General features: G+C 41.7%; 2 protein-coding genes across 2 annotated transcripts in view; one reads left to right on the top strand and one right to left on the bottom strand.

Annotated features, from left to right (window-relative positions):
- Positions 1 to 881: 881 nt before the first annotated feature.
- Positions 882 to 21,437, bottom strand: mrpl21 (mitochondrial ribosomal protein L21). The gene is made up of 7 exons (XM_072272263.1): positions 21,357 to 21,437; positions 20,024 to 20,084; positions 15,642 to 15,727; positions 15,030 to 15,193; positions 4,768 to 4,820; positions 2,640 to 2,743; positions 882 to 1,180 (listed from the first exon to the last, which is right to left on the bottom strand). The coding sequence occupies exons 1-7, from the start codon at positions 21,418 to 21,420 to the stop codon at positions 1,116 to 1,118; spliced, it is 597 nt and encodes a 198-aa protein (XP_072128364.1). The 5' UTR covers positions 21,421 to 21,437; the 3' UTR covers positions 882 to 1,115.
- An 81-nt stretch (positions 21,438 to 21,518) lies between these two features.
- ighmbp2 (immunoglobulin mu DNA binding protein 2) overlaps positions 21,519 to 24,663 on the top strand; it is an 86,279-nt gene continuing 83,134 nt past the window's right edge. Inside the window, exons 1-2 of the mRNA XM_072272259.1 lie at positions 21,519 to 21,536; positions 21,691 to 21,981. The gene's annotated coding sequence lies outside the window, so the exon portion shown is untranslated. The remainder of the gene's footprint in view (positions 21,537 to 21,690; positions 21,982 to 24,663) is intronic.

Genomic DNA, 24,663 nt, shown 5'->3' with positions numbered 1-24,663 from the left:
AAACATTGACTCAAAACTGCTATTTTAATCCTTGAAACTTGCCCCATGCAGATTAATTTATTGATGAGAATTTCATTTGATTTTGCCCATAGTACATTAGTAATTCATTTCTTCCTAATCCCCCATCCTCAACTTCCTTTATACAAGCTGAGTTACATTTGTGTTTGCGAAAACCAAAACATCCTAGTTACTGAAAATCAAAAAGCTGCAGATGCTGAAATCTGAAGTTAAAAATAAACACAGAAAATGCTGAAGGGTCTGCAAGCAGAAATGTTAACTGTTTTGCTTTCTACAGCTGTTGCCTGACCTGCTGAGATTTTCCACAGCATTTTCCGTCTTTATCTCAGATACAATTTGAAATATTAAGTAACTAATCAACAGATCTCCAGTTCAAATTTATTTTCCATAGAATGGGATTTTCTAATTGCTTTTCCAGTCATCAGAGGACTGTTTTTCAGTTTTCCTCTCAAATTTTCTTTTATGAAAGCCATCAAGTATTTTTGTTCTGCCTGCAGTAATGTTGACACAATGAACAAAGCACACTGCTACTTGGACACAAGGGGAAAAATATCAAATTGAAATGACAGAGTGAGAAATTATGTAAAGCATGGCTGTGTATGAACTGCTCGTTGATATTTACCTATTCAGATTCACACTGAAAATTACTGGCCCTGTCAGTTAATTTCAAAGAAATATAACAAATATTCTATTATTACCAATGATTGTTTGCATGTCTATCAACAAGTAAACTTGTATTGCAGCATGATCACTTATAGAGAACATTGACTTTATAGTCTACTGGCCCAGTCTCAATGACCTATGATGCAGATCTCCCTGTGTTGGGTCAAATTCCTAACAACATTTAAAGAGGACTTCAGGAATCAGATTCCATAAAAATATTTATTTTCACATGTTGCAGTACTTTAGTAGAGGTAACTGAGAAAAGAACGTGTAAAGGACTTCAAGCAACAGAAATTTAAATTCAGTATGGAAACAAACGATAATGCATACAAATGATTGCAAGGTACTGGAAATGCAGTGCATGTATCTGGATCTCTAGGTTTATACAATGCCCTCTTTCTTTTAGCCTTGGGGACTCAAAATTGCCAGTACTCTCAGTCCAGAGCTGGAGCAACCTCAATTGTGTTGATTCTGAGAACAGTCTGAGGTTGCACATTTACTGCAAAAAAAAAGCAACAAATGAAAAATTAGATTTAAATGAAACGTTATACAGAGAATTTTTTAAAAAAATGAAGTTGAAGAAAAATCTGGATAGAATCTGGAAAGATTCTATTGCTACTCAATAGCAATGTGAATTACTGTATCGGTATTAAGACTTTGGTTTAGCAAGTTCATAACATAAAAGAAAAATACTTCACTGAAGCAATCACGAAGACTGACACATAGATTTAAAATGGATTATAAATGATGTTTCGGATTGTTATACCAGAACATTGCTAAGTGCTGACGTGGGCTGCCTCATTTGCTGAGGAGATGCAAATGGAATAGAACAATGTGCAATCATCAGTGAACACCTCCACACGTCCTTGATAAAGCAACTAGTAAACTAATAATGATTGGGACTAAGTTTTAGGACATTGTCTTCAGCCACCTGCAGCTGAGATCTCTGCAATCCAATGATCTTAAATAATCTTCCTTTGTGCTATTTTTCCTTTGAGTTCAGTTTTACCAAAGCTCCTTGATGCCACACTTGGTCAAATGCCCAGTTATCATCAGTAACTGTGACCTCACCTACGGATTTCAGATTGTTTTGACTATGCTTAAACCAAGGTTATGACAAAGTATGGAGCTGAGTCGTTAAAGTGTGTGCATAGGTATATAAAATTATGAGGGCTATAGATAGGGCAAATGCAAGCAGGCTTTTTCTAGTGAGGTTGAATGAGACTAGAACTAAGGTCATGGGTTAAGGGTGGAAGTTGAATTTTTAAGGGGAACAAGAGGGAGAACTTTTTCACTCAGAGGGTGAAGAGAATGTGGAATGAACTGTTAGTGGAAGTGGTGAATGTGGGTTTGATTTCATCAATTAAGAGAAGCTAGGATAAGTATCTGGATGGGAGGGGCATGGAGAGTTATGATGCAGGTGCAAGCCAGGGAACTAGGCAGAATGATAGTTTGGCACAGACTAGATGGGCCGAAGGGCCTGTTTCTGAGCTGTAGCTCTCTATGACTCTATTATCATGTACGGATAACTGCAAAAACAAACTCTGTGGGAGGCTACTTTGTGAAACACACACAGCAGGTCAGGTAGCATCTATGCAAACAAATAAACAGTCAACATTTTGGGCCGAGACTCTTCTTCAGGACTGTAAAGGAAAGGGGAAGACACCAGAATAAAAGATGGAGGGAGGGGAAGGAAGATTAGCTAGGTGATAGGTGAAGCCATGTGGGTAGGAAAGGTAAAGGGCCTTTGAAGAAGGCATCTGATAGGCGAGGAGAGTGTGAAGGCCTTTGTGGAATTATCAGAATTTTCATACTTTCAAATTCAGAAGTGATACAAGCAGAAAATCTGAATTGGACACTAACATTTGCTGTTTAACTTAGAAAGAACACCAAATTTAGTTACAATGCATAATTAAATAGCCTGTTCACATTACTAAAATGCTGATGATCTAACTTACTTTTTGTCCTCCGGTAACGCTTCCTTCGTTTAAATCTGAAGTGTATTCTAGGCCAAGATTCTGTTTTCTCAATGACTGTCGCTTCCACTCGTACAAGGTCTCGCCTGCGAACAACAATTTGCTTTTATATAATGCCTCCAATATACCAAAACATCATCTAGGCCTTTATAACTATGAAACAGACACCCCATTTTGGTTCTCAACATGCCATTAAATTAAAAAAAAATCACATCATATATTGTATTGGTATGACTTCAATAAATTACTTTTAAAGCACATTGACACTAATTGTCAGCGATCTCGACTCAATGATTAATTTGAAAGCAACCATGCATAGGAAGCCTCCATCAGTCACGCTTGATAATTAAACATGAAGTGATTTAAAATTCAAGACTTCAGATATTTGCTATCCGTCATAAATTTATGGGTGCAAATCTCATTGCCAATGCATAAAAATTCTCCATTGATTTGTGTTATAAACTAAAAATATTCTCCTGTCATTAAGATAATGGCTAATGCAAACTACTATATTCCATGAACCAGAAAATAGTAAAAAAAAAGTCATCTCCACTGCAAAGATTACACAAGCTGCTCTCAAGTAAATCACCAAGTACATGAAAAGATAGTTCTGATTGAAGAACAAGTAATCATCATGTCCATCTGCAAAACAGTACAGATTGACCACCACAAATTCAAAATGATTGGGACTATGTAGTGCTGGATTAATGATTTTGCTGAATCACAGGTGGTTAGGTTAGGATGAAATAAAAAAACAAACATTGTAATCCACCCTTGTTTGTTGATATGGTAAATTACTGGAAACTGCTTCATACCTTTGAAAGCTCTGAGATGTAAACTTTTGCTGAACACTAACATCTTACACCTGTGGGTTTCCGCAACATTAGAGCAGTCAAGAGTGATACGATCTTTTGATGCTTTATAACCTGTTGGTGATTCTACATTCTCTGTAGTCAGTGTTCATGTTGGAATACAACAGCAATATAAGGTAGTTTTGTTCGCTTTGTAGGCCTGCATGGGACTTAAATGTTCATCAGAAACTAACTTAACAAACTCAGCATCTCCTTTGCTGCAAACAACAGGAATTCTGCAGATGCTGGAAATTCAAGCAACACACATCAAAGTTGCTGGTGAACGCAGCAGACCAGACAGCATCTGTAGGAAGAGGTGCAGTCGACGTTTCAGGCCGAGACCCTTCGTCAGGACTAACTTTGCTGACAATTTTTCACCATACTGCACAAAGTTTTATGCCCTATCACTGCTTGAAACGCTGAAGCCACCCTTCAGTGTAATCACACTCATAATCCAGTCCTAATTTTTCATGAAATAATTTTGCTTGTTCCTTCACCATCTCCCCTGACTGTTCTCCACCTTCACTGACGTGTTTAAACCACTTTATGAGAACTACATCTAGTTGTGAACATTTTCCACCTTTCATTGTTTTTTTACGCACATCTGTTTTTTGATTCATTGTCAGCAAAGAACTTGACCGACTTTTCTTTTTGTTCTTTATATCATAAACTGTGGAAGAGCCAATGTCATACGAGTTGCATATGCTTTTCGCAGACACACCACTGTCGAGTTTTTTCAGAACTTCCAGCTTATCATGTATAGATAACACATGGTGCCTGCACTTTACACTACCAGAAGCACGTCCTTTATTCAATGAAGACACGACGAACTTTATAAGGAATGGTTATAAAAAATAAATGCAGAATAACACAGAAGAACGACTTGCTTCTTTTAAAGTTTGTGCCAACAGCTGATTCTGCTAATGGCGCTATGAAAACACTGGCAATGGTTTGGTGCTATGACAAAGGAAATTTGAAATTAAGGTGGTGAAAATTATGTTCAAACCAGCGGTGGAACCGGATAACTGATTGCTGGATTCGAGGTAGTCAAGCTGTATATCAATTGTGGAATGAGAAAAGCAACTACAATTTGATTACTTTTTAAATGCAATTACAGTGCAAGTGAAATTGTCACAATAAAGCTTATTTTATAATTCAATCTTGCTGGTATATTTCAAAAGCTATTGCATATGCATAGCATAAATAAGATTAACTTTGGACAACTAGGCTATCTCATTGATTTATAAACTAAACCTTACCCAAGAAGTGGTCTTCCGATAAGTGTGAAATTATCCCCGCCAACTAACAGAACCTGTGCAAAGAAAATGATAAGTTGGTGTATTATTTTCACATTTAAAAAAAAATCTTGCACTTTGTTCATACTCAATTCATTATTGCAGTGCACTGGGGTAGCACAAGTTAAAAGAATAACAGAATGCAGAATAAAATGTTACAGTTACAGAGAAAGTGCAGTGTAGACAAAGGATAAGGTGAAGGTCATAACGAGATAGATTGAGATATCAGGAGTTTATCTCATTGTACAGGGGAACTGTCTTATAACTGAAATAGGAGTTGTCATGGAACCTTAGTGGCATGTGCTTTCAGGCTTTTGTATCTTTAGGCCAATGGGGGAGAGAAGGGAGAAGGGAGGAGAGAGGAGAGAGAGAGAGAGAGAGAGAGAGAGACAGACAGACAGACAGACACATGGACAGACGAAGGGATGGAGGAAGGAATCTGCAGGGTGGTTGGGGTCTTTGATTATGCTACAGCTGCTTTACTGAGGCAGAGAGAAGTGAGACAGAGTCCACATAAGGATGGCTGATTTCTGTGACATGCTCAGCTGTGTCCACAACTCTCTGTAGTTTCTTGTGGTCACGGTCAGGGCAGCTGCCATACCAAGCCACGGTGCATCTGAATAGGATGATACATTGACTGAAATTGGTTGGGGGGGGGAAGAAGGGGGGGGGTCAAAGGAGACATGCCACATCTCTTTTGTCTTCTGAGGAAGTACAGACACTAGTGAGGTTTCTTAGCTATAGTGGTGATCGGACCAGAACATGCTAGAGGTGACATTGACTCCTAGGAACTTGAAGCTCTCAACTGTCCTGCCTCAGCACAGTCGATGTTAACAGGAGAATGTGTACCACTCCCATGCCTTGCCCTCTTCCTGAAATCAATATATAGTTGTTTGGATTTGCTGAGGTTAGGGTAAAGGCTGTTGTCATGACACCATGACAACTTGTCCAACAGATCTAAGATTCCTGTGCAAATGAGAGTGGGGGCTGCAGGAAGGATGAGCAATCTAACCATGATACTTTGGTTTGGGAGCCATTCAAGTGGCGAGAGAAGAAATGTATTTCTAATTGAAGACAATATAGTTAGCGAAATAGAACAATTCTATGTTGCTACAACTGAGATTCCCAAAGACTGTCTTGCCAGCCTGGTGCCTAGGCTTCGGATTGGAATTTGGAGGAGCAGGAAGATCCAGTTGTTGTGGTTCATGTGGGTACCAATGAAATAGATATGACAAGGAAAGAGGGTATTTGAGCAAAATCTGCAAGAACGATCATGGCTTGAAGATCCACCAAGCGAGGATGAAGTGTTTGGCGGGAGCAGGAGCAGCACAATGCGCAGGTGTCCAACCTGGTGAGACGAAGGAGGGGCCAGGCCCGGAGTCACCCCCTAGTGCCCGGAACCTCCAAGTGTTGCAAACTAATCCCTCGAACATGAAGTCTAACAGGAGGCGGATCAAATGGCCTGCAGCTAACATGACTTCACTGTGGAAGCAGTTTGATGAAGATGTTAACCAAATTCTGGAGGCAACGGCGAAGGGAGGGGTTGATAGGAAGCTGCAAGCCATGACAACAATTATTGTCAGTATCGCAGCTGAACGGTTCGGAGAAGAGGAGAAGGAAGGCTCCAAAACATCTTACTCGAAGAACCAAAGAGCATTGAGGATCTACAACATCAGGCAGGAGATGAAAGCGCTGAAGTCCCAATACAAGGAGGCAGGAGAAGAGGAGCGCATTGGCTTGGCCCAGCTGATGTGCATACTACGAAAGAAGATCAGGGTCCTCCGCCGGGCAGAGGGGTATCGGAGGCGTCGTCGTGAAAGGGCCTGAAAACGTGCTGCCTTTATCACCAACCCCTTCAAGTTCACCAAGGAGTTGCTGGGGGAGAAGCGCAGTGGGAAACTGGTCTGTTCGCAGGAAGACATAGACCAACATCTGAAGAAGATATATAATGATCCTGAAAGAGAGCAGGAGTTGGGAGAGTGTGACATCCTAATAGACCCACCTGAACCAGACATGCAGTTCGACATGTCAGAGCTGCAACTAAAGGAAGTCAGAGAGGTCGTCCGCAAAGCAAGGACAAGCTCGGCTCCAGGACCAAGCAGCACCTCGTACAAAGTGTACAAGAATTGCCCCAAACTCCTGCTGCGTCTGTGGAAGATCCTGAAAACCTTTTGGAGAAGGAGGAAAATCCCAGAACAGTGGAGAGTGGCTGAAGGGGTGTGGATACCGAAGGAGGAAAATGCCACCCAGATAGATCAGTTTCGCATCATCTCCCTGCTGTGTGTCGAGGCGAAGATCTTCTTCAGTGCAGTTTCTAACCGGCTGTGCACCTACCTAGCAAAGAACACCTATATTGATACATCAGTCCAGAAGGGTGGCATTTCAGGGATGCCAGGCTGTCTGGAGCACATCGGTGTGGTGACACAGCTCATCAGGGAGGCCAGAGAGAACAAGGGCAACCTGTCAGTGTTGTGGCTCGACCTGGCAAATGCATATGGCTCCATTCCGCACAAGCTGGTGCAGCTCACACTGACCAAATATCACGTCCCCAGCAGAATCAGAGAACTTATCGCTGATTATTACAGCAACTTCAGGATGAGGGTCTCTTCAGGAGAAATTACATCAACCTGGCACAAGGTGGAGATCGGCATCATCACAGGGTGCACTATCTCAGTGACACTGTTCTCCCTAGCCATGAACATGCTCACTAAATCTGCTGAACCAGAGTGCAGAGGGCCCAGAATGAATTCCGCTCAACGGCAACCACCTATCAGGGCATTCATGGATGACCTCACAGTCACCACAGAATCAGTCCCAGGCTGCCGGAGGATTCTGGAAGGGCTCGAAAAACTGGTGGAGTGGGCCCGGATGCGTTTCAAACCTGCCAAATCAAGATCGATGGTGCTGAGGAAAGGGAAGGTGGAGAACAAGTTCCGGTTCAGCATCGCAGGCACAGCCATCCCAACCATCACAGAAAAGCCAGTCAAGAGCTTGGGCAAAGTTTTTGACAGCTCTTTAAGTGACACAACATCCATTCAAGCAACCTGCACCGAGTTGGATGGCTGGCTGAAATCTGTGGACAAGTCTGGCCTACGTGGGAAGTTTAAAGCCTGGGTGTATCAGCATGGCATTCTTCCCAGAATCCTGTGGCCCCTCCTCGTCTATGCAGTTCCGATCTCGACAGTCGAAACCTTAGAGAGGAGGGTTAGCAACCACCTCAGGAGATGGCTGGGGCTGTCAAAGAGCCTGAGCAGCATCGCACTCTATGGACACCACAACAAACTGCAACTGCCGTTCAAATCCTTGGAGGAAGAATTCAAGGTAACAAGAGCCAGAGAAGTGCTACAATATAGGGATTCAAGTGACTCGAAGGTGGCTGGAGCAGGGATCCAAGTAAGTACTGGCAGGAAGTGGAGAGCAGAGGAAGCTGTTCAGGAGGCAGAGGCGAGGCTGCGTCAGAGGATGCTGGTGGGAGTGGTCACACAAGGCCGAGCTGGGCTAGGATCCCTTCCAACTCCCCAAATGGACACCAGAGGGAAGGAAAGGCGTCGTCTAGTTCGGGAGGAGGTGAGAGCAATAGTGGAGGAGATGAGAGCCTGCAAGGCGGTGGGAATGAAGCAACAGGGAGCTTGGACAAGATGGGAGAATGCGGTTGAGAGGAAAGTGACCTGGGCTGATCTTTGGAAAGCCGAACCACAGCACATCCAATTTCTCATCCAGGCAGTGTACGGTGTGCTTCCAAGCCCATCAAACCTGCACACATGGGGCAAGGCAGAGTCATCTGCGTGCCCACTGTGCTCCAAGCGAGGAACCCTGGAGCACATCCTCAGCGGCTGTGCAAGGGCACTTGGTGAGGGACGGTACAGGTGGAGGCATGATCAGGTCCTGAAGACCATCGCCGAAACCATCAGCGCAGGAATTGAGTGGGCGAAGCGGTCCCGACCCTCCAAGCAGACCATTGCCTTTGTCAGAGCTGGGGAGCAGCCAATACCTGCCAAAAGAACATCTGCAGGCATTCTGACCTCTGCAAGGGACTGGCAGCTGTTGGTGGACCTCAAAGGGCAGCTAAAGTTCCCCAACCATATTGCATCCACCACCCTGCGACCAGACATTGTCCTAGTGTCTGAGTTGACTAAGGAAGTGGTGCTGCTGGAGCTGACAGTCCCATGGGAAGATAGCTTAGAAGAGGCCTTTGAAAGGAAGCTCTCCAAGTACGCAGGACTGGTCAGCAACTGTCAGCAGGCTGGATGGAGAGCGAGGTGTCTCCCAGTGGAGGTTGGTTGTAGGGGATTCGTAGCCCATTCTTTAGTTAGAGCCTTCAGCATTTTGGGCATCGAGGGACAGAGGAAGAGGAGAGCCATCCGCAGTACCACTGATGCGGCAGAGAGGGCCTCAAGATGGCTGTGGCTCAAAAGAGGGGAGCCATGGAGTCATAAGTAGCTAGCCATCTGGACACAAGCTGGGGTCTGATCAGCCCCGGCTGGGTCACCTGGAGGAGGGTGTATGATGTTGAAAGACCTGAAACACCTGATGATTCCAGGAACATCACTGAAGATGCGTCCAAAAGCATCAATAGATGTACGTACACAGTGAGCAGCTAGGGACTAACTATGAAGGCAGAACCAAAAAGGTAATTTCTGGATTGCTACTTGAGTCATGGGCAAATTGGCACAGGGTCAATTAGATCAGAGATTTAAATTTCTGGCTCAAAGATTGATGTGGGAGAAGCGTTTGAATATGTGGGACACTGGCATGACTATTGGGGGAGGGAGCTGTTCTGATGAGACAGGATCCACCTGAACCATACATCTACCAGGGTTCTGGCAAATCACATAATTAAGTGTTGTGCACAGGGCTTAAATTAAATAGTAGGAGGGTTCACTAGATCAGAAAAGTATGGATAGAGGGACAGAGACTGCAGGAGAGGTGACGGAAATCTCCAGAATAAAAATTAAGACAAAATTTAGAAAGGGATAACTATTTAGCTTTAGGCAACATGGATGCAAATTTGAGAAGCAGTATGGTGAATACGGGATTGAACAGGCTATAACTGAATGTACACAGTATATAAAACAATGTGGATAATATAGCGTAGTTAAAGATTGACAGATATGATGTTGTGGGTAATACTGAATCACTGCTGAAAGAAGATCACAGCTGAATGTCCAAGGACACACGTTGTATCAAAAGGACAGGTAGCTGGGCAAAAGGGCAGTGTGGCTCTGTTGGTAAAAACTGAAATCAAATCCTTAGCAAGAAGTAACAAAGGATCAGAGAATGTAGAATCATTTAGGCCGAGTTAAGAAACAACGAGGGTAAAAAAATTCCTGATGGCAGTTATCTGCAGGCCTCCAAGTAATAGCTAGGATGTGGGGTACAAATTACAACAGGAAAAAGAAATGACAAGTAAGAAAGGCGGTTTTGAGGGACTTCATTATTCAGGTAGTCTGGCAAAATCAGGTTGGCTATGGAGCCCAACTTACTGAATTTGTAGAATGCCTATGAGGTGGCTTTTTACAGCAGCTTGTGGTTGAACCCATTTGTGTAAAAGCAGTTTTGGATTTGGTGTTGGGAAATAAGTCAGACTTCATGAAGGATCTGAAGATAAAAGAACCTTTAGGTGCCATTGATCATATGACAGAATTCACACCGAGTTTGAGAGGAGGAAGCTAAAATTGCACGTGTCAGGATAAACTGCAATAAAGGTAACTGCAGGGGTATGAGAGAAGCAGGCCGAAGGAAGGCCTGGGAAAGGCGACCCTAGCAGAGGTGATGTTAGGGTGATGTAGAAAGAGTAAAAGCAAGTCAAGAATGGTCATCAAACAGGCAGACATCCCACCCTGCAAAAACTCATTTCAGGGAGGTAGCACCCTCATATTGCCCCCCCCCCCCACCCCATCAACCTCCAAACGTGCATGTAATACTTTGTTTAGTGATTTTGTCTAATCTGTAAACTAAGTTGGGTATATGCAGCAAATGTGACATTAAAATATGTACTTATATTATATTATCATGTTTATTCTATTACAACTTTAAGCAAGTCTACAGGGAGTTTGGCCTCATCACGTAGGACATCAATAGCGTAGCTCCTTAGCAGCCAGCCAGCTAGTTCAAATCAGGGGTCCCCAACCTTTTTTGCATGGCGGACCGGTTTAATATTGACAATATTCTTGCAGACCGGCCGACCCGGTGGGGGGGAGGGGGGGGTGTTAAGCGTGACCAGAATATAGGTGATAAGTCACTTGTAAGTGGCTAATACACTCAATTTCGTTTCTAAAGGGGTTTATCTAACAAATTTAATATTAAACACACAGCGCATATTTTCCTCGCATGAATGTAGTGATAAGTCAATTATAACAGTGGTCCCAAACCTCCAGGCCACGAAGCCGGAATAGTACAGTGGTAGCCAGAACGCACCCAGCACATCTTTAAGAAAAAAGCTGAAATAAACAAGCTAATTAATTAGGTGCTGCCCGGCACGTAAATGTCGGCCCAGAACAGAGGCGACGCAATCGGCAATCGCTCTGATCTGGGCCGACATTTACGTGCCGGACGGCACCTAATTAATTAGCTTGTTTATTTCGGCTTTTTTTGTAAAGATGTGCTGGGTGCGTTCCGGCCACCGCTGTATTCTTCGCAGCCTGGAAGTTCGGGACCACTGAATTATAAGTCACTTATACGTCAATAGCATCATAACATTTTAAGTAACGTTTGGATATTAAACACATAGCGCATATTTTCCTCGTATGAACATATAAAATCATTGCAACACACCAATATTGCTGGATCAGTGGGAACACTGGGCTTGTTTTCCTGCAACAACACGGTCCTATCGAGGGGCGATGGGAGACAGCGATACTCGAAGGGGGTTCCTTATGTCCAGTCTATTCCGCAATTTAGTTTTCGTTGCAGAAAACGCCGCTTCGCAGAGATATGTTGGAAATGGAAGCAACGTTTTCAGTGCTTTCGTGGCTATCTCAGGACATTCAACCTTGACCACTTTTCAGCCCACCATCATTTGCAAGCTCGAGGAGTTGATCTTTTTCCCGCGCTGACATGGATGATTCACCGGGGACATTCGCAAATGGGCCACCGACCCCACTCCTTTACACGTCTTGGGTCACTGATGACCTCGCGTGCGTTAAAATTCAACAGTGCGTAACAAGGAATGAGGAAAGGTGCAGCTGACTCATATCGTTTCATATCGCTAAATCATATCGTTTCCTCGTGGCCCTATGGTTGGGGACCACTCTTAGCACGAAGAGAGACCAATCAGGATGCTCGCTCTCCCTCTCCCTCTCAAAAAAATCTATTTCCGGGATATTGTATATAATTTCCGGGCATCGGGGAGCCACTATCGATATGCGGGAGACTCCCGGAACTTCCGGGAGAGGTGGGATGTCTGGACAGGTGAAAAACAATGCTGGAGAATTAGTAATGGGGAACAAAAAAATGATGGCTGAATGAAATAAGCAGTTTGCATCATTCTTCAGTGTGGAAGACATGAGCAACCTGCCAGAAGTTCAAGAGAGTTAGGAGGGAGAAATGAGCGTAATCACTATTATTAAATAAGTACTTGGGAAGCTGAAAGATCTGCAGATAGGTAAGTCACCTGGATCACACTGAAGGTTCTGAGAGAGCTGCAGAGATTATGGAGACAGTAGTAGTGATCTTTCAAAAATCACCAGAGTCAGGAACCTGACTTCGTGGTTGGTAAAATTTTAAAGACCATTGTAAAGATGAAGTTTCAGGATACTTGGTAAAATAGGCTGAAGTCAACATTGTTTTCCTTAATGGGAGACCTTGCCTGACAAATTAGTTATAATATTTTGAGGATAAAACAAGCAGGATAGACAAAGATGAGACAAGAGATGTTAAACATAAAATATTCTGCAGATGCTGGAAATCCAGAGCAACACACACAAAATGCATGAGGAACTCAGCAGGTCTACAATTTGAACAGATACAAATAAACTGTCTTGGTAGAAAGAATAAAGGTGTAAACTATTTTCCAAATGAGAAGAGAATTCAGAAATCGGAATTACAAAGGGACTTGGGGGTCCTAGTGCAGGATTCCCAAAAGATTAATTTGCAGGTTGAGTCAATAATAGGAAAGGTGAATGCAATGTTAGCATTCTTTTCTCCACAACTAGAATAGAGGAAGGGTGTAATCCTGAGGCTTTATAAGACATTGGTCAGATTACATTTGGAGTATTCCGAGCAGTTTTGGGTCCAGATGTGTTGGCTTTGGAGAAGGCCCAGTGGTGTTTTATAAGAATGACTCCAGGGATGAAAGGGTTAACACACGAGGAATGCTTGATGGCTCTGGGTCTGGAGTGTAGAAGTATGTGGGGGTATCTCATTGAAACTCTGGATAGTATTATGGGCAGAGGATACTTCCAGTAGTGGGAGAATCTGGGACCAGAAGATACAGCCTCAGGATTAAGGACACCCCTTCAAAACAGAGATGAGGAAAAAATGTCTTCAGTCAAAAAGCGCTGACTCTGTGGAATTCATTGCTACAGATAGCTATGGAGAAGTTATTTAGTATATTCAAAGCAGAGGTTGATAGGTTCTCGATTAGTAGGAGCGTCAAAGGTTATGGGGAGAAGGCAGGAGAATAGGGCTGACAGGGTAAAGTAAACAGTGATGTAGCAGGGAAACAGGATCTTCAGCCTAACTGGTCCATGCCAACCATAGCATCCTCCCTGCTCGTCACAGTCGTCCATGTTTGGCCAATAACCCGTCAAGCCCATCCCTTCAACGTACCTTTCCAAGTACCTTTCAAATGTTGCAAATGTACCAACCTTGACCACTTCCTCCAGCAGTTCATTCCAAGTACTCACTACCCTCTGTGTAAAGAAGTTATCTCTCAGGTCTCTTAAATCTTTCCCCTTATCTTGTATCTGTGCCTTCTAGTTTTGGACTCCCCGACCCTGGGGAATAGATTATGACTGTTCATATTATCCATGTTCTTCTTGATTTTATAAATTTCCACGAGGTCACTTCTCATTCTCCTATGCTCCAGAGAATAAAGATCCAGCATAGCCAACCTCTCCCTACACCTCAGGCCTTCTAATTAGCCATGATTGAAAGGAGGAGCAAACCAGATGGGTTGAATGGGATAATTCTCCTCCTATGTTTTATAGTCTTATGTGACTAGCTATCTGTCTCCTTCCTGTAATATGAATCAATGTTATTTTGAGATCTGGCTCACCTGTAAATTTGTCACGCAGAATCTGGCCATGCAGACGTGAATGTATATGGAGTAGAGTAGGGAGCTAAGGACGTAGTCATGTGGAGCACCATTGTTGAGAATTATCGTGGTGGAAGTGTCACTGCCTATCCTATCTGGCTGTAGTCTGTTGGTCAGGAAGTCAAGAATCCATTTGCTAATGAAGACATTGAGTGCCAGGTCTAGGAGTTTGGAGATGAGTTTACTTGGGAAGTACTGAAGGCAGAACTGTTGTCAATAAACAATAATCTAACATAGACGTCTTTACTGTCCAGATGCTCCAGAGATGAGTTGGGCCAGTGAGATGATGTGTGCCATAGACCTGTTTCAGTTGTAGACAAAGGGTTAATGCTGGGAGCTGAAGTTAACATGTGCCATGACCATTCTCTTGAAGTGCTTCATGATGCTGAATCTCCAAGCCACCATGCAGTAGTGATTTAGACATATTACCTTGGTTTTCTCAGTTATCAGAATGATAGTCATCTTGTTAAAGTAGGCGGGAACCTCAGGTTGAAGCAGGGAGAGAAAAACATGTCTGCAAATATCCCCGCTTAGATCTCTGATGGATCAAAGGACACAGTCAGAAACACCATCAGGCCAAGTTTTCTGTGGGTCCAATCTCCAAAGAGCAAAAAAAACACATCACCAGGGCTATGTCAGCATTTCTCAGCATGTATTTGTTTCTCACATGTTAAATATCAAAGCCCCTATCTAAAATGGTAATATTGATGGACCACAAACTCCGCCATGGATGGGCAAGCCCAGCTGCAAGAGGAGGGTTAGGCATGAGACTAGCAACTCCATTCCGTAAAAACCCAGTGCTACAGAAACACTAACAGGAGCTCCAAAGACCTCATCCCTGGGAGGAGGACACACCAAGCAAATACTAGAGACCACGTTAAAGACTGGCCCAGGACAGAGGACTCTGGTGATCTACTGTCGGTGGCCTATGCCCCATTAGGGGTCATGGGCTTACAAAAAGGTCTCTTACCTTTTCTAGTCTGATCCTGTCTCCACAGTCCGCTTCAATATGATTTTCTATCAGAATTAAGTCTTCATTGGTTACTTTCCATTGTCTACTTGCAAAGTGTACAACTGCAAACAGTCTGCCATACGCTCCTGTGGCGATCAATGCCTTTACATTTTGTACAACCTCTGCAAACAAAATACATCTAATTGACTCAACTGGCCTCTTGGCACCAGACTGGATAGGACTTTCAAAAATCTTGTTTAACAACAGTCACACCAGATCTACAATAGCATAATGGTCAAAATCAGTTTTATTTTTTGTTATTCAATAGGAATACATTTAAAATTATAATTTAGTCTAGCTCTGACAAAAACAGACAGTACAGAATTTAAACCTTAAGTTCTTCATGGAAATGATGACCAGATTCCAGAATCATAGAAGTCTGATTTAATGAAATCATGCTGGTAAGATCATTCAGGGTATGAAAGGTTATGGGAAGAAGGCTAGAGAATAGGGTTAGGAGGGAAAGTGGATCAGCCATGTTGAAATGCTGGAGCAGACTCTATGAGCCAAATGGTCTAATTCTCATCCTATGTCTTAAGTTCAAGCCAATGTATGTATCTCAAATCTTACCCAAGTGATGTTTTGCTTCTTCCACGGGATCGGGTAACTTAATCCCAGGCCATGGTGGTTTTGATAACGATGTTACTGCTTCTTTTCTATCAAATTTGATTCAAAGTGAAATAATATTAAATCACATTCTTTGTTATAATCACACATAAAATTCTGGTTGGGTACTGAAACTGTATTCCAAAGCTTTTAAAATGACTTTCAAATTGACAAATACATTCAAAGCCATTTTTCAATTAAAAATATTGTGCAGTTAAATCCATAAGGATAATAATTCCAATTTCACAAATGACTTCCTTAGATTCACTATTTAAATAATGCTGTTCCATAAATTTTATCTTAAAGATGTCACATTGACAAAAAAAAAGAACAGTACAACACAAGAGCAGGCCCTTTGGTCCACGATATTGTGCCAAACTAATTAAATGATAGTCAAAAATAATCCCTTTTATACAATATAAAAAAATTGCTCAAAATAAATACTAAAAGTTAGAGTCCAGTAGATTTCTGTCTGACTCCAGAAATACCTCTGCATCCAAATAGATTCTTTCAATCTTTTTCATTCATTCCCTCTACTTGTTAGTTTTCATTTACATAAGGGAAATTTACTTCTCTCTTTTGAAAAATGGCACTGGGTTTGAGATTTTTCCATCAGTTACAACCTAACTCCTGTTGTCCTGTGATTGTCCTGTGAACTAAACAATTAACAAAAAGTACATAGGAGAATGGTGAAACTTGTGACAAATGACAACCATAACCACAGAGGTCTTGGCTTTTGAATATGTATGCATTGTATTACTGTCATGTGAGGTTACATCCTGTTCATGTCTAGCAGGGATCACATAAAGTAATGTCTGTCAATCTTAATACTTCCAGAATGCCGGGCAGGAAAACTGAAGATGCCAGTAAGCATGTAAAAATCCCTAAAAATTCTAAATATGTTTTTTTGTGCAGCTGCTTTGAAAATGAGAGGACCCATGTTAGTATATTTCAGAGCAGGAGTTCCCTAGTGGGGTATAGCTAAGGGACTGCAGGCTTAACTTAAGAAATGAATTACTTATTCTAAGCACTTGATCCTCAGTATCTTGTAATTGATTACAATGATCATGTTATCACCTCATCTCCTACTAACACACTGTTATTTTAGACTTCGTTCAAAGCATGTTATAGTTGTTGAAAGGCAATGTGACACTTCTGCATTTGGCATATCATGAGAAATCTGGACTGAAGAAATAGTGTTATTTCCAGGCCTACCTGCTGCGCATTATTGCCGTTCACTACTGTAGTAGTGTTAGCTAGTACGATTCCTATACGCTAAGCACACAATGACAGTTCCTGTGAATTAGACTCCAGGCTACCTGTACATTTGAAGATAACAACACCTCTCACTCACTGTCAGTAAGACCAAGGAACTGGTTATAGACTTCAGGAGAGGGAAACCAGAGGTCCATGAGCCAGTCCTCATCGGAGGATCAGAGATGGAGAAATTCCTGCGTGTTACTTTCTCAAGAGTATCTGTCCAGGACCCAGCACAAAGTGCAATTACGAAGAAAGCATGGCAGCGTTTCTGCTTCCTTAGGAGGCTGGAGATTCCGCATGACATCTAAAACGCTGACAAACTTCTACAGATGTGTAGTAGAGAGTGTAATCACTGGCTGTATCAGGGCCAAGTATGGAAACACCAATGCCTTTGAATGGAAAATCCTATGAAAGGTAGTGGATTTGGCCCAGTCCATCATGGGTGAAGCCCTCCCAACCATTGTGCACATCTACATGAAATGTTGTCATTGGAAAGCAGCATCCATCAGATTCCCACCACCCAGGGCATGCTCTCTCCTCGCTGCTGCCATTAGGAAAAAGGTACAACAGCCTCAGCACTCGCACCATCAGTTTCAAGAACAGTCACTACCCCTCAACCATCAGGCTCTTGAATAAAACGGGATAACTACATTCACTTGCCCAGTCATTGAAATGTTCCCACAACCAATGATCTCACTTTTAAGAACTCTTTATCTTATGTTATCGTTATTTATTGCTATTTATTTATATTTGCATATGCAGAGTTTGTTGTCTTCTGCATGCTGGTTGATCTTTCATTGATCCCGTAATAGTTACTATTCTATAGATTTGCTGTGTATCCCCACCAGAAAATGAACCTCAGGATTGTATACGATAACATTTATGTAGTTTAATAATAAAATTTACATTGAACTTTGAACACTCTTGATAAAAGTAAAAAATTTTTGTCACTTATTCTTTGTCACTTTGTGAAAAGTCTGAAAATATGTTTGCCAAGACTTCACAACAAAACAGAGATGGCTTGCGTGCTTCATACAACTTTTCATTGCTCATTGCCAAATCTGGAAAGCCTCACACAATTGGAGAACTGATTCTGCCAGCAGGAAGGGAGGCTCAGAGGACGGTTTTGAATAAGTCATGAGACCAAGTAGTTAAAGCAATTTCACCCAGTGACAAATACAAATAGATTCAATGTTCAAAGACGAATAGATGTAATGTCTGAGAATGTGGAAGACACACTGTGCAACATAGGTAGGACAACAGAATTTATCTGCAGTTGGATAAGTCAACGTTGTCAGGCAATGAATCTTTGCTTCTTGGTCATATTTGCTTAATAAAAGATGAAAGTATGGTTCAAGAGTTGTAATTTGCAAGGGGACTAGAAACAGATACAAAGGGAGAGTCAATATTTCAGGTCGTTAAGCAATTTTTCAAATAGAAGGACATTTTGCTCACCAATCCTCTTGCTTGTGGAACAGATGGAGTACTACCAATGACAGGACACCACCATGGGTTATTACTTTCTTGAAAAAAGCTGTACCAAACATATTTACCATTCACAGTGAAATTCACGGACAACATTTTGTTGCAAAAACCCTAAGTCATTGGCTGGACAAATTATTAAATACTGCTAACACAGTGATAAAGAGCTCCATGCTTTTAATTCTTGGCTACTTTGAGAGCTTTGTATTGAGAATGATAAACAGTTTGAATGTTTGCTGTTCCAACAGAAATCAGATGGCTTTCAAAAGGAAACTGCCTGAGATGGTTTTATGTGCTCTTTGAAACTGTGATAACATTTTTTGATGATTCGAATGTTTTATTCAGTAATCAACTCAAGAATCTTAGACGTGATATTGCTTTATTTGTCAGAATTATTTGCAAAGTTTAATAAAATCAATCTTCAATTGCAAGGAAATGATGTGAATTTTAGCAAAGTCAAAACAGTCGTCTCCACATTTTTGTCCAAGTTAACCCTATTTAAATCTAACATTGACTGTCACGACCTTTTCCAATTTCTGAGTCCCTCTGAGTTGCAAGAGAAAAATACAATACCAGATGATGATCTTCAAGTATACTGTGCCCACCTGGGTAAGCTGCATAAAGACATGTCAGAGAGATTTCAGGATCTTCTCTCGATCCAAATTCCATATTGGGTAATAAATCCATTCTTGAACAATTGTAATGAGGATTTAAAAGGAAGGATGAAGGAAGGATGGAGGAAGGACTGATCTGGCTACAAATGACTTTTAGCAGAAGCTGAGGCTAAAAAAATCATATCAAGACTTTTGGTTGCATAAAGAAATTTCTGAATGCTATCCTGCGCTCTGGAAAAAGGTCAAGATGTTCTCTATTGCCTTTTTGACATCATATTTAGTGGAACACAGTTTCAGTGCAGTCGCCCAAATTCTTTCACAGCAATGAAAGAGACTGCAAATTACTGGACTTGGGGACTCCATCTGAGTTGAGAAGCTGAGATCATTGCACCAAGCCCATCCATCTCATTAAAAGGAGAAAAAGCAATGAAGTAGTGAATAGTTGGACTACTAATCTACACTCTACAATTGCTGATGGAAATTGTTCTTACTGTAATTAAATAATTTACTTGTAGCTTTAAACTGAAATAATTTTTGCAATTATTTGTCACTGCCTTTGCAATTCCTATTTTCTTTCATTGTGAATCGTAGATCAACTTTCTTTAGTTTTTATGTAATGGCCAGAAAGGCGGTGGGGGGATGTGGTTTGAGAGCCAAGAGGGCGGTAACCCAAAAAAATTTGGGAACCACTGTTTTAGAGGTTATCATTAGAGGACTCTGAGTGGTGCAAATTCTTAAGAAATTATGAACTTGCAACACCAGTACTGCATGTTCCTCAAACTTGAATGCTGGAAAAATGCCTCATAGCTCTCCAGTAAATGTTAGGACATAATCTTTCTGAATTTGGGCCTTGCTACATAGATTTTTTGTAAAATTGAAAAGCAATCTAAAGCTAGTGGAGAAGGTTTCTCCTGCTATTGCCTGTGTTATATGATTGCACGTGCTTAAGTATTGATGACATTTGACAACTTTATGTTAATCCCCAATTACCTTGGTTGGAGTGCCTTATTTTGAGAACTCTGATATCTTGCTGTGAATGCCAGAGAAGACACTATGAAAAGACAACATCATTTAATACATATCACACACGTCACAAAAAATACTTCTTGTAAACATTTTGAATAAACCATGATTATTCCATGTACTTCACTGTCAAAATCTCTATGACAAGGCATTGCAAGGTCCTAGGTCTTACTTCCTGGAAAAAAAAAGTAAAAATTTGCTTTGTTCATCTCTCTCCTCATTCAGTGTTAAAGTCAGAAAGATGACCCTCATTCTACAGTATGGAACAGGTTACTTTACATCAACAAATATGAGCTTAGTACTGACACAATTCAAAACAAATCTCAGGGTTCTAAACATGTGACATATATGTACTTCAAGAATTCTGTACATTAAAATCCATGATTGTGTGTATAAGGCAAGCTGTTATACAGTTTACAAACAATATGAAATCATTGGCTTTCTGGCAAAATAGCATACAAAAGGAATTTAAAACATGCCAATTCTTAATAAAAACATACATCAGGTCTCAGCAGCACAACTATATTAAAGAATACAAAAACAACTTCTAAAATTTGTGGATAATTACAATTTTGCTTGGGGGGGTGATGGAGTTCAGCAAACTTTTTAAAATTGAGTTCTGAAACAAATTAGAAGACAATTTTAGTAAATGTCTAGAATGGGACACATTTGACAGGTGAGGCTCAATACAAAGAAATCTATGGGAATACAGTCTGGTAGAAAGACCAAACTCATTCTTGTAAGGTAGTAATCTAGGCTGGGTAGAAAAAATAAATTTCAAAGTACAATTTCGCAAATTGCTATAGATTATTCACAGTTTAGCACAGCCACAAGGGAAATCTACACTCAATCTTTATTACTTTGGATAGACCAAGGCACACTTCAACACTTTCCCTCACCCCACCCCCGCCCCTCAGCTCCAATACCCTCATTCCACCAAAATCCATCACCTGCTAGTTGACAGCTCCACATCTCCACCTAGCACTTCGGCCCTATCACCATCCACAACCGACCAGTCACTCCACTTCTGCCCCAGCTATTGCTTTCTGCCCCTCACTCTCCATGCCGCGAGTTTTCCCATCAGTCCCTCCACCCCTGACCCTATCTGCCAGCTCAACTCCCTATCATCCCCTCTCCAGTCCTTGCATGTCACCATCAACACATCCCATTAACCTTCCCTCATCTCACATCCAGTTACCGCCTCCACCTCTAGACCCTCGGAATCCTCCATCATCTCCCCCTAACCCATCACCTCTCCATGAACTTGTCCCGACCCCTCCTCAGGACATACTGCCCTTACCAGCAGTCCGGATCCGACACCAGTTCCAGTTACCAACCAGCCTCATACAATTCGCGGCCGCCATCTCCGCGACGGAAAACGTCACTGGTCCGCCTGGAAATAGATTCCGCGGCTTCGGCGGAACGGTGGTTGAGGACTGGAGAGGGGGCAGGTTATTAGACGGACTGCAGCGAGGGACGGGTAAGTAGGGTTCTGGACAGTGGGGTGTTGTGGATTGGTGACAGCTCAGCAGACGATGTTCTGGATATTACTGTGTGGTGTGTGATAATGTGCAAGGTGTAGGATGTTGGTGTACTCTTTATAATCAATGATATCCTTCACTATCTGCCCTCAGCCAGTGGGTTCACGCCCCACGCCAGGGTCTTGACCACACACAAGTCGGCTGGTACTCTTGTTACAGGACCGACGGTCTACTGCACTGCACTCTCAGAGATGTCACCTTCGGGAAAACATTCATCAGCCCATCTATCTATCTAGCCCGCGGGATCAGCTGTGGAATGGATAGACAACTTCTAGTTCCTGGCTGTCAACATCTTCAAGAATCTACCCTGGGCCCAACACATTGATGCAAACACTAAGAAAGCACGTCAGCGGTTCTACTTCATTGGAAGTTTGAGGAGATTTGGTATGTCACTAAAGACCCTTGTAAATGTCTGTAGATATACTTTGGAGAGTATTCTGACTCATTGCATCATAGCCCGTACAAAACTGCAGTGTACAGGATCATAAGAGGCTCTAATAGGTTGTAGACTCAGCCAGCTCAGCCATGGGCAGAACCCTCCCACTATCAAGGGCATTTTCAGAAGGTGCCTTAAAGAAGGTGGTGGATATCATTAAGGGCACTCATGATCTTGGCATGCTCTCTTCTCGTTACGACCGTCAGGGAGGAAGTAAAGAAGCCATCAGATTTCTGAATGGTCCATGATCCACAACCTCATTATTCCTTTTTTTCCCTCTATTTATCTAATTTATAATAATCATAAGTTTTTGCATTGTACTGCCCCTGTGAAACAACAAATTTCACGTTATATAAGGTAGTCATAATCAATCAAAATCTATTCTAAATGGAAATCTCCTCTCTTCCTTGTGGATGTTAAAAGCCCTATGGAAAGGTAACAAAACATACTTCTTTCTCTTCAAATCTGTTTATTATTATTATATTATTCAAAAATAACACAAATACATTGAAGTAAGCAACACTTACAATGTCTCAAGGAAAAAAACATTATTTTAAAGATTGAAAAATTTTGGTGATAATAAAAAAACCTACTAAGCAGAAGTGGGGGAAAAACCCCATTAGGTGTACAGCCCCGGAGCCATGCATTATACAAAAAGCTTCTGAAGATAAACATCAAACCGCCAGCAAGAAAAAAACCCAAAAATTTACAATTAGATCGTGGAGGAAATCTATCAATTAACTCAAATAACGAGCAAATGAACCCCATCTTTTCTCAAAATCAAATAAAGGTTCAAAGGTTCGACTTCTAATTTTCTCCAAACTAAGACATAGCATCATTTGAGAGAACCATTGTGACAAAGTGGGAGCTGATGTATCCTTCCACTTCAACAAAATGGCCCTCCTAGCTATCAATGTAACAAATGCAATAACATGTTGGTCAGACACAGAGATACCACGGATATTTTGAGGAATTATTCCAAAAAGCACAGTTAATTTGTTAGGTTGTAAATTAATTTTAAGTGCTTTAGAAATTGTCAAAAAAACTGACTTCCAGAACTGTTCCAGTATAGAACAAGACCAAAACATGTATGTCAGTATAGCTGTCTCAGTTTTACATCTATCACAATAACGATCAACATTAGGAAATATTTTAGACAGTCTGTCCTTCATCAAATGGTAACGATGTACAATTTTAAGTTGAATCAGTGAATGACTAGCACAGATTGAAGAAGAGTTAACCAGCTTCAGAATCCACGTCCAATCCTCCATCATAAAAGTCAAATTGAGTTCCTTTTCAAGATTCAAGATTCAAAAAACTTCATTGTCATTCTAACTGTACATCAGCTCTGCAGGGCAGAATGAGACAGCGTTTTTCAGGAGCAGTGCAATCATAACATAACAAACGCAACACTAAATAATAAACATAACAATAAGTAGTAAAACACAACAGCCACATGTCAGTTAAAACCAAGTTCTAAGTGTCGAGTGCAAGTTAAAAGTGTCCAAAGCAGAGTCAGGTAGAGCAGCTATTTTGCGGTCTGACTGCCTGTGGGAAGAAGCTGTTTAGTAGCCTTGTGGTTTTAGTTTTGATGCTCCTGTAACGTTTGCCTGATGGCAGAAGAACAAACAGTTCATGGAGAGGGTGTGAGGGGTCTTTAATGATGTACTGTGTCTTCTGGAGGCATCGACTCTGAAAGAGGTCGTGGACAGAAGGTAGGGAGACCCCAATAATCTTCTCTGCTCCCCTAACCACCCTCTGCAAGGCTTTTTTGTCAACAGCACTGCAGCTGGATTACGAGGTTGTGATGCAAAAGGTCAGCACACTCTCAACTACGCCTCTGTAGAATGTAGTTACGATGTTAGTGGGGAGTGATGCTTGTTTAAGCTTCCTCAGAAAGTACAATCTCTGCTGGGCCAGTTTCACAATCCCAGTGGTGTTCCTGGACCAGGTGAGATTGTCTGAGATCTGCACCCCAAGAAACTTGATGTTTTCCACTCTCTCCACTGTGGAGCCGCTGTTGCTGAGGGGTGTGTGCTCAGGCTGAGACCGTCTGAAATCGACGATCATCTCCTTGGTTTTGGTGACATTAAGCATCAAGTTGTTATCCCTGCACCAGCTGTCTAAGTGTTTGACTTCCTCCTTGTACATTGTTTCATCAATTTTGCTGATGAGCCCCACCACTGTGGTATCATCTGCAAATTTAATGATCAGGTTCTCCTTGAATCTGGCTGCACAGTCATGTGTTAGCCGTGTAAACAGCAGTGGGCTAAGTACACAGCCTTGTGGGGATCCAGTGCTCAGTGTGATGGAGTCAGAGATGTTCCTGCCAACACGGACTGACTGTGGTCTCTCTGTCAAGAAATCCAGAATCCCAGTCGTGTTTAATCTTAAATAAAGGACGCTTATCCCGTTGTAATGATAAATACTCATAATAATATCTAATAGGTCAGCCTCCAATATGTAAGGAAAATTACTTAAATGTTTTTGTAAGAAATGTCTAACTTCAAGGTATTGTAAAAAGTGTGAGTATGAAACAGAATATTTATCAACTAATTGTTCAAAAGACATCAATCTATCTTCTTTAAATAAATCCAAAAAAGAATTAATACCTTTATTTTTCCACAGTA

The sequence above is a fragment of the Mobula birostris genome, chromosome 11 (genome assembly GCF_030028105.1).
Source record: "Mobula birostris isolate sMobBir1 chromosome 11, sMobBir1.hap1, whole genome shotgun sequence".
NCBI lineage: Eukaryota > Metazoa > Chordata > Chondrichthyes > Myliobatiformes > Myliobatidae > Mobula > Mobula birostris.
This window is presented reverse-complemented; position numbering and strand designations above follow the sequence as displayed.

Excerpts from the sequence above, each read along its gene's own strand:
- mrpl21 (XM_072272263.1), bottom strand. The coding sequence starts at position 21,420 with ATGGCGGCCGCGAATTGTATGAGGCTGGTTGGTAACTGGAACTGGTGT. Across the intron at positions 4,821-15,029 it reads ACAGGATCAGACTAGAAAAG|GTTCTGTTAGTTGGCGGGGA; the intron begins GTAAGAGACCTT and ends TTCTTTGCACAG. Across the intron at positions 2,744-4,767 it reads ATCGGAAGACCACTTCTTGG|GCGAGACCTTGTACGAGTGG; the intron begins GTAAGGTTTAGT and ends TGTTGTTCGCAG.